We start from the raw sequence: 10,661 nt of genomic DNA, 5'->3' as shown, positions 1-10,661 counted from the left end.
CACGAAACGATCCAATAACGTTTTAAATACCAACATCGACGTCAAACAAAATAAAAACGATAACTTTTCAATTCCTAATAACGTTAAATGCCTAATAACAATGTAGGTAATAAAAAAAAAAAAAAACCATTAAACAAATAAAGACATTTTGATTCAAACCCACTCTAGCTGATGTAGGTACATTCGGTCTAATTTTCAGGCCTCAATAGAGTTACACCTAAGAGAGAAAATCTAGAATTTTGTAAGTTTCGAAGAATATGTTTGGATTTTTTCATTTACTTAAAACTACAACAACAACAAAAACCGCCCCGTTCTGTAACTGCCCGACACACGGCAATGTTGTAATTACATCAACAAAACCGCAGTCGTTTAAATATGAAAACCCGGTAGTCAATATGAAATAAAAAATAAATGGCCACACGAGTGCTGTGTGCTCGGCCAACGCTTACACGGTCACAGCGTTGCAAGCGTCCGAGCCAAAAGGTTTGGCGTATCGTTTGCAATGCGTTCGCTAATAGGCAAACTCTGGTCCGTTTGTGTTTGAATTTTTTTTCAGTCGTTTTTTTTTTTTTTTTAATAGTCTGATCTTATATTTCACAATATACCTACACTATTCGCGACCATTCCAGTGCGTTTGTATATAAAAATTCATTCCAAGTGAAATATTTGCACACTGTGAGTATACTCTGTAACGATATTATATTAGATTTACATTGGTTTTTTTTTCACCTTAAATTTCTATTTCATGTATTTATCATACATTAATTTATGTAGGTCATTTTTTTTAGAAACATACTTGAGATAATATTTATGGTAATTGTAACCGTTTGGAAATAAGAAGTAGAATACATTTTTTTTTTTTTTTTTTTGAGAAAGGGAGGATTCAAAAGAGTTAACAAATAGAATTTTTGAAAAAAAATGACTTATGGTTTGAACCTTGTTCTAAAAAAAGGTCAAATTTTGTTTTACAGTTTAATCTATATTTTATTTTTTTAAAGTCATGTTCCTGGTTTAGCTTACGATAAAACATCCCTAATACTATAATAATAAAAACAATATTGGTTCGGATGGGACACTTGAGTACTTGTTTGTAGTTTAATTCACATTTGGTTCGGTCAATGTTATCGTTGGCTCTGAAATTATACTTATGTATATTACACCGACTGAGTGAAACGTTTGTGCTGGAACAACAGCTCTTCAATTAACTTATCAATCGTTATGCATTTAAATTGATTTTTATCAATACAACAATTCTTACACACAGCTTATGTAGCTTAATTGACCGCGGCCAGTCGCTCTTCGTATAATAGTAAATAAGGATTAATTGCAAAACGCATACCGACAATGTGTACAGTGTTGTTTTTATACATCTTGTATAATATTTCAATGGAATTTCAATCACAACATAGTCCTGTTGTCGAGTATATTCTAATGTTTTTGCAATATTATGTGCATGCTATAAATTATAATAGGTATAAAAAAATCTAGTCGAACGCTAATCATTGGCCTTTTACTACAATGTACTTGTGGTATGACGAGAAAAAAAAATCAATAAAATAGTCTCTTTAAATTATTCAAAATATAATGTCAACACTATTAGTGGTATGAGTTTAATACACTATTTAAGAACGTGGTTGATACAATGTTTTTGTCTTCGTCTTTAACAATATTTGTATGTTTGAGTTAGGTTAGATTAGATTAGGTTTGGTGAGATTTGTTTAGGTTTAGTTAGGTTTGGTTAGGTTAGAATTGGTTAGGTTTAGTTAGGTTGGTTAGGTTAGAATTAGGTTAGGTTTAGTTAGGTTAGGTTTCGTTTGATTAGGTTTAGTTTAGTTTGGTGTAGTTTGGCTTGATTTGGTTTCTAAATTATGGAATTTAAATTATATTTCGTTGTTCGCCAGCTGGAATAATTAGAGAACAATGTTCGTACACAAAATACATTTGTTTATGTTCAACAAAAGGTTAGGTTAGGTTTATAAAATTACCAAAAACTAAAAAATGTATGAAATAGTTGTATCTATTGTATTTCTTAATAATGTGTTTTGCGCAATTCAATTACCGTTATAGCGATCGATTGATGTAGGCAACGTAATTATTTCAAGTCAATTTTTTTTTTTTACTATTTCTTAACTTACAAAAAAAAAAACAGGTCGGGTTGGTGGTTTGGGTGCATTAATGATTATAATAATTTACCCCTCTGAGTAAAAAATAATCTATTTAGCTATTCATATTTTTGTATTACAAAAAAAACTGTATTGTGTATAGTGAAGTATAACATTATTATTGTATCATCGTATTGAAATTATTATCGAATAAAAGAAGTCGTAGAAGCTCCAAAGTGTAGATTATAATACTTATCAAGGTTGCGTGTCTAAGAAACATATTTTATTATAATATTATTATTCGAAATTGAAACCTTAAAAAAATAATAATAATAATAAACGAATGTTTTGTACATAAATTCCAACAGCGAGATTTACTTTCTACTTGGGACGATTTTTAAGTTGTTGGTAGTTCATGTTTAATCCATTTTTATCCAGTCGTTTCGTTTATCGATAATGGTTTTGCGCAATCGATAGTGCTCTTATTATTTATTGCAAATATTTGTAATTATAATTAATAATAATATTTTATTTTCGTTCATGGAACCCATTATGTACCAATTGATTGCACTAGTGGTTGATGACATTTAATCTGTTCGGGACCGTTTAATTTAATTTCTTTTTGCGCACTTGTATTTAAGACTCGACGCGGAACCGAGACGGTGTTGTTTTTTAGGTTTTTTTCCTCTGTTAGCTAAACTAACTCTCGAATCAGTCCCTCGGATAACTTCCAAATTTTTATGGAATACCCTCTGGATAAAGTACTGTCGATAAGCGTTTAAAAACCAAACCCTTTGCCCCAGCTGAAGGGGTGGAAAATTTGTCCTCTTATTAAGGTACGGTCTCAGGACTACAATGCTCTCGTGTTTAAAGATTCGCATCGAAGCGTTTATTTCATCTTATTCTGTTTAACAATTTCTGAAAACATGTGCCATTCCCGTCCTCACTATGCCTCTGGATCTACCTACAGTCTAATTTTCACACCTTAAGTCCTAAAATTACACATAAAAAAAAAAACAGCATAATTTTAAAATCAATACCTTCTAAGCTTCGTATTATGTAATAGTGTTTTTACTCGTTCTGTTTCAGCGTGATGAATTCCCAACGACTCCTATTGCAGACCGACGTTAAACTGAGCGACCTAAACGGCTTCGATAGCGCCGAACCAATGCAACCTGCCCAAAGGGAACAACGGGAAGAGTGGACCCATAAATTGGACTTTTTATTCTCTTGCATAAGCGTATCGGTGGGACTCGGAAACGTTTGGAGATTTCCATACTTGTGTTACAAGCACGGCGGGGGTGAGGCCAACATTTCCTGAAATCCCATTTCCATTCCTATTTCCAACTAGCCAGTAGTTATAATATTAGTTATAAGCCGGTAGATAAGTTTTAACTGCAATCCTAAATCTGTTTGAAATCATTTATTTTAATGTTATTTTGATGTACCTAATTATATTTGTTTTTACAATGAAAACCACACGTTTTATTTTAACTATTTGGACCGAAAGGTAAATAAACACTATATCGGTAGCACCTTTGATCCAAAACGCCAATGTCGATTGCATAACTTGGTTTCATAAGACGTATTGTCAACATAAAAAAAAAATGTCATTTTTGTCAACTTACATTTTCTGACATTTTTGTCTGTAGTTCATTTAAGAATTTTTATCTTTCTATACGATCAACTAAAGAAATTAATACGCTGAACTGCTAAACAATATAGATTTCAATTGAAACAATTAACGAACACTAATAATAGAGTTGGCAACTTGATTGCGTTGCAGATGCGAAACTCATTGTCATTGTCAATTTATTTATAACGAACTAAACGTAGATGGATTTTTATTGACCTTACTGCAAACATTAAATGACAGAAAATAAACACTTGAATTTTTTTTTTAATGAATACAATATTATTAATATAATGAATATTGAAAATGTAGAAAACTATAACAAATGATCTTATCAATACCGAATCGTATAGAAAACCTGTATGCTTATTTAAATTATAATCGTTCTGTGACTTTTTCTAGTCTGTCTCGTGTTGATACGCCGTTTGATTTAATTTGGCTTTCTCAAGGATTTTTTTTTATATGGAATTCCAGGTGCCTTTTTAGTTACTTACTTTATCGCGATGGTATTTTGCGGGATACCTATATTTTTCCAAGAAGTAGCTATCGGACAGTATTTGGGTTCCGGCGGGATGACATTAGTCGAAAAGTTGTGCCCAATACTATCAGGTATTTTTTTATCTTTTTACTAATAAATAATTCGTTACACTCCAATGACTGTAATGAGCTATTTGTATTTAAGAAATATATAATATAGCGACTTGTCCAAATAGGAACCGGATACGCGACGATGACTATAGTGTTCTTGTTGGACGTTTACTACTGCGTTATTGTTGCTTGGACGTTTTTTTATCTGATCAATTGCTTCATATCGTTCCCCACACTGCCGTGGGACAGTTGTGGTAAGATATATGAATGTATTAAATTAGTTTTTGCTATATATTTACCGGCGCTGCTAATTCTAGATAATTGGTGGAATACTATCCATTGTTCAAAACCAGACGGGTTGAATAGAACGCGCGAGTTTTTGGAACAGGACAGAATAGAAACTATGTTAAGCACGTCGATGTCTCTAAACGATAACTTGAAATCGTGGAACCAGACTTACTTCAACAAATCATACACATTCGACCACGATGCCTATTTATCGGAATTTTGTCGCACTTTGAAAGCATTGTCCGGTGACGATGCTGACGGTGCCAATGTAACCGAACTCGGGCAAAACAAACCCAAGGTCTTAGAACTGGACGAGAACGTCGGCTTCCTGAGAGAGCTTCACAATTGTTTTAACGTGTCTACGGTAACCCCGGCCGAAGAATACTGGGAGTGCGTCATGACTTTAAAAATAAGTTTCTCCGGATATCTCATGATACGCAATGTTTTTGTAGGAAACGAGTGCTGATGCTATCGAGTGGCATTGAACAAATCGGAGGAATCCAGTGGGAGTTGTTGATATGTTTGGCAGTGTCGTGGATCATGATTTACAAAATCCTGGGCAAAGGGCTTAGCCAAAGTGGAAAAGTAATAGTCAACGCGTACAGTGTTTTCTATACGGGTCTCGTTTCACCGAAAGTGGTACATTAGTGTGTTGCAATAGTAGGACAGCAATGGCTGCTTAAAGATGATTTTTTTTGAGAAATGCCATTCAATCAACAGGGATCACATTTTAGGCGTGTCCTAACGTTAGCACCTCACTTCCCCGTCGAGCTTTGAGTTGGCCACAAGGGTGGGAACCCTGCTACGTTCCACCTTAACGTTTGGGGACCAAAAATAGGGTGAATTTATGGATGTGGCTTATTTAAAATTCTCGAAGTGTTCAATACTGAAAGTAACCACTTTTCGCGAAATGACCCCAGACATTGAACGCGATTTTTTTAACGATTTTTACCTATATTTAAATAATGTATTGTACTTGTATTTTTTTTAACAGATAGTGTGGTTCGTAGCCATGTTTCCGTATTTGATCATGGGAGCGTTGCTGGTCCGGGCTTTGACGCTAGAAGGTGCTGGCGAAGGTATCTCGTACCTTATAACACCGCGTTGGGAGAGCCTCATGAATTCGGACACTTGGATCGAAGGAACGACACAGATATTCTTTGGCTATAGCGTCGGCGTAGGCACTCTGCCAGCTCTCGGGTCGTTCAATCGCTTTCATCACAACTGTTACAGGTACACCAAAGATCGAAGATCCGATCATTTTTCACAACAAAAATATAATATGCTTTGGTTTGATCATTTTCGGATTTACTCATCATGTCGGAAACAAGCTTGACCTGCATGTCTTGCTAATGTCCTCTCTGTAGAGTCAACTGTGTTGTCATAATTACTTGGATAGATTCGAAAACGTTCAAACCAAACAATTGAATCCAGTCTGACATTGACTTTACACTCTGACAGGGATGCGATTTTGACGTGTGTTATCAATACGCTCACCTCGATCATACCTAGTGTGATAACGTTCAGCATATTAGGATTTATGGCCGCTTCGCAGGGAACCACGGTTAGTAACGTTGTGGAAAGCGGACCAGGATTAGTGTTCATAACGTACCCTCAAGTGGTGCTCCAGCTGCCCGGCGCCAGGATTTGGGCGATAGTATTTTTCGTTATGCTCGCTGTAGGTACGGTTGCTTGGCTAACACTACACGCACTCGAAAAAGGATCTTGTTAGTTTAATTTGGGATGTTTTTTTTCCCTGGATATTAGATGATCGGCATTGACAGCGAGTTCTGTAACGTCGAGTCGTTCATAACCGGATTGACCGACAAGTGGCCAAAGTACTTGAACGCCAATCGAAAAAAATTCACCATGTTCGTCTGTGCAGGAATGTTTGTGCTGAGCACGTCTATGGTCACGAATGTAAGTACACCCCGTTTATATATTTCAGTGGAAATATTAATTGATTAGGATCCAATTCAACGACGGAAACCTTAAAATGTCTCTCAGCCAGTTACACCAACATTTGTTAATAATTCAACTTATTGTTAATTATATTTAACAACTAATTAGTGGAAATGTTGTGTTTATTTTGTAATTTAGATAATATAATTATGTCTTGCCTGTCCTGAGTATAACAATGGAAATAATTCTTATCACTACCTACTATTTTTAGGCCTTCAATATAGAAAAAAATTATTTTAATGACCTTGATGATAAACTATTTTTATAAAAGTATAGACTATCTAAACAATTTGTTAAAAAATTATATATAAATTATTTATATAAACCGTAACGTTAAAAGAAAGCAAAACAAAATGCCAAATAATAACAAAATGACAAATTAAAGAATACAATAACATATCAGTTATCACATACCTCAATAACCAATGAGAACGTTGGAATCGAGGTAACCGCTTTGGTCACCTTACTAACGTTTTGTTAACTAAACAATAATAATGTCATGGTGAAACTTAATTCATTCAACCAGTTGTTAAATTTAAATGAATAGTTAACTAACATTGTGTTAAGAGTGTATATTTTAATAATAGTTGGTGAAACCGGCTTTCTATATTTTTTTTGTTTTAATCGGTAATCTATTTTTGTTTTTTGTTTTTTTGCATTAGGGTGGCATGTATGTGTTTCAACTAATGGACACCTATGCGGCATCGGGAATATCACTGTTGTGGGTGTGTTTCTTTCAAACGATTTCTATATCTTGGTTTTTCGGAGCCGACCGTTTTCGAGATTGCGTCCATCAAATGCTCGGGTTTAGGCCGAATATATTTTGGTACATATGTTGGGTGTACCTGGCTCCGCTGGTCATGATAGTAAGACGTCGTCAGCGGTCGAAGATGAATAATTATTTAAAATAGGCATTATTGTTTTGAACCTTTCCAGTTGGTGTTCGCGTTTTATGTGGCCAATTACGAACCCGTTACTTATGGGAAATCGTACACGTACCCTTGGTGGGGCGAAGGATTGGGGATTTCCATATCGCTGTTGTCTATGGTTTGGATTCCGCTGTACGCGATATACTACTTGATAACGCAGCCCGGGACTTTGAAACAAGTAAATATACAAACATATTCAGCCGGTTTCACCAACATTTGTTAAGAATTTAATCTGTTGTCAATTATATTTAACAACTAATTAATGAAAATTGGGTTTCATCGAGATTTGTTAGCCTTAACACATTGTTAAATTAATCACCCGAAATCGGCTTGTTAAAAAGTTAATAGGCATGTTAAAATGTAGTACTTATATTATATAATATTTATATTATTAGAGTTCAGAAATTGTTTTATAATTTTTGTTGACTGATTGTACTAGTAATATATAAAAACGAATTACACATTTCATGAGGAACTTCTTTATATTGAGTATTTAGAAAACAATAGAAAAGACAACTTCGATAACTCTTTATTAGGTAAGCAGAAGTTATTTTATGTAGGTAGATTAGGTAAAACAGAATGACACAGACTTGCATTGTAGGTTCAAATATTATCATAATTTATTGTATTTTGTAATTTAGATAATATGATTATGTCTTGCCTGTCCTGAGTATAACAATGGAAATAATACTTATCACTACTTACCTTTTTTTAGGTCTTCAAAATAAAAATAAAACTATTTTACTGACCTTGATGACAAACTATTTTTAAAAAGGTATAGGCTATCTAAACAATTTGTTAAAAAATTATATATAAATTATTTATATAAAACGTAACGTTAAAATAAAATAAAATAAAATGCCAAATAATAACAAACTGACAAATTAAAGAATACAATCACTTATCAGTTATCACATACCTCAATAACCAATGAGAACGTTGGAATCGAGGTAACCGCTTTGGTAACCCAACTAACGTTTTGTTAACTTAACAAATAAAATTTAACAATAATAATGTTATGGTGAAACTTATTTCCTTTAACTACCTGTTAAATTTAAATGAACTGTTAACTAACATTGTGTTAAAAGACTGTATTTAACAATGGTTGGTGAAACCGACTGATTGGTTTGTAATGGCCTGAGTTAAAAAACTACTAATTTCTAAAATTAACTTTCAGATAATCATAAGAGGTTTCACGCCAGTTCCCGAAGTCAAATGCAGGACTGAAGTGAAAAACAAAAACCCCAATAAAGATTTGAGCGTACAGTTGATGGAATGCAATGCGCTAGTGTACTGTGACAACCAAGCCACCAAAACAATTTAACACATACCACATATTTGTACATAAAAACTTACATTACCAAAATTGTTTTTTTTTTTCATTCATTATCCAACTAGGCCGTTACTGGGATTCAATTGGAATCGGCACGTTGTTGGAATGAATTAGTAATACAATGAGGTATTAATTTATGGCAATATATGATGAAATATTTATAAATACCAGTAAAAAATAACGTCAGGCGAATCCACCGTTGGCACCATTGTTATTGTTATTTGTTTTAAGAGTAAAACTAGGGTTTTTTTTATGTATAGATTTTTAATTAAAAAAGTCCAAGACGAATGCCTTTTGCCATTGCTACCTAAATACCTGAGTAAATTATTAATGTATAAACTGTTAGGTACCACACTAATGACTTTACATAAAATATCAATGTTTGAAAAACATTATAATATATGGACGAGGTAATTGTTATTAAACTTCCACATCCACCCGTATAGGTTTGGCAAATAGTAGTTTTGAATTTGTGTTTAACAATAAGCTTTTTATCTTTATAAATTATCATAAAAATGTCGGTTACAGAACTATTAGAAAACCGTTTATTTGCGATCAGATAAATATTACAAGTTGTATAATAAAAAATTTAATAGACACTTTTTAAGATAATAGTGTTTTTTTTTTTGCTTCATCTCCCAAACTGAGTATAACATTCGAGTAAGAATTGATTTATAATTACTGGATTGTTTTTTTTTTTTACAATAATTTAATCTATTTATTCTATTCGGTACTAAAATTATAATAAATGTTATCTAACATAGTATTAAATTAATGGTTTCAATTATAACTATTCGAGGAGTAATTAAATCTATAAGCATAGTATCGTTTTAAACAACGAATACAAATTTGGTTTTTATTGCAAAACCATTATGAATTATCTTTTATTTTTACAGATATTCTACATTTCGAAGAAAAATATACTCTGATATCGATTTTATTATTTATTATTTATATTATTATAGTTCAGAAATTGTTTTATAATTTTTGTTGACTGACTGTACTAGTAATATATAATAATAAATTACACATTTAATGAGGAACTTCTTTATATTTAAAGAACAATAGAAAAGTAACTTCGATAACCCTTTATTAGGTAAGCAAAAGTTATTTTATGTAGGTAGATTAGGTAAAAAGGAATGGCACATACTTGCATTATAGGTTCAAATATCATAATTTATTGTTTTTTGTAATTTATTATTATGTATTGCCTGTCTTGAGTATAACAATGGAAATAATTCTTATCGCCTTTTTTTAGGCCTTCAAAATAGAAAAAATTATTTTAAAGACCTTGACGACAAACTATTTTTAGAAAAGTTAGATAGACTATCTAAACAATGTGTTAAAACGTTATATTATATAACTTATTTATATGAACCGAAACGTTAAAAGAAAGTAAAATAAAATGCCAAATAATAACAAACTAATAATGTTTGTAATTATTATTATAGCTGTGCATCATAACAGTGTTACTATGCTATCTTAAACATTAAAATTGAATTATGTCACAGGGGTAATTATTATTTTACTCTATCACGCGCTGTCCAATTATTGTTCTACACACCAGTTACTCATGCAACCATTTATGAACAAATTAAAATAATAACAGTAAACCTGAAACGGTTAGGTTATTTTATTTTATTTCATAATGTAATACGGGCTGTATAATGTAATTTTGCCCAATTTACGGTTAATAGACTTAAATCACATTGATATAGTATAAAATATATAATAATGACAAATTCAACGACGGAGTTTTGTCGAATTAAATTAATGTTTTTTTTTTTAATAATCGCGCGCGCCTTTTTTAGTTCACATTTTTTATT

At 32.3% G+C, this 10,661-nt stretch overlaps 1 protein-coding gene across 2 annotated transcripts; it reads left to right on the top strand.

Annotated features, from left to right (window-relative positions):
* Nucleotides 1-472: 472 nt before the first annotated feature.
* Nucleotides 473-9,427, top strand: LOC126833308 (sodium- and chloride-dependent GABA transporter 2-like). 2 transcript variants are annotated; one of them, XM_050564564.1, is made up of 12 exons: nucleotides 473-675; nucleotides 3,192-3,403; nucleotides 4,210-4,344; nucleotides 4,449-4,577; nucleotides 4,641-5,001; nucleotides 5,064-5,196; nucleotides 5,606-5,844; nucleotides 6,073-6,289; nucleotides 6,379-6,531; nucleotides 7,236-7,439; nucleotides 7,510-7,680; nucleotides 8,680-9,427. In XM_050564564.1, exons 2-12 carry the CDS (start codon nucleotides 3,196-3,198, stop codon nucleotides 8,824-8,826), a joined length of 2,097 nt encoding a protein of 698 aa, XP_050420521.1. In that variant the 5' UTR covers nucleotides 473-675; nucleotides 3,192-3,195; the 3' UTR covers nucleotides 8,827-9,427. The 2 variants fall into 2 exon arrangements, with proteins under 2 accessions (XP_050420521.1, XP_050420522.1); XM_050564565.1 differs by lacking the exons at nucleotides 7,236-7,439; nucleotides 7,510-7,680.
* The last annotated feature ends 1,234 nt before the right edge of the window (nucleotides 9,428-10,661 follow it).

Source organism: Adelges cooleyi, unplaced genomic scaffold (genome assembly GCF_023614345.1).
Source record: "Adelges cooleyi isolate 19-005CV unplaced genomic scaffold, UGA_ACOO_1.1 ACOO_flye_CR_arks_rails_tigmint_CR_PRNA_2, whole genome shotgun sequence".
Taxonomy (NCBI): Eukaryota; Metazoa; Arthropoda; class Insecta; order Hemiptera; family Adelgidae; genus Adelges; species Adelges cooleyi.
This window is presented reverse-complemented; position numbering and strand designations above follow the sequence as displayed.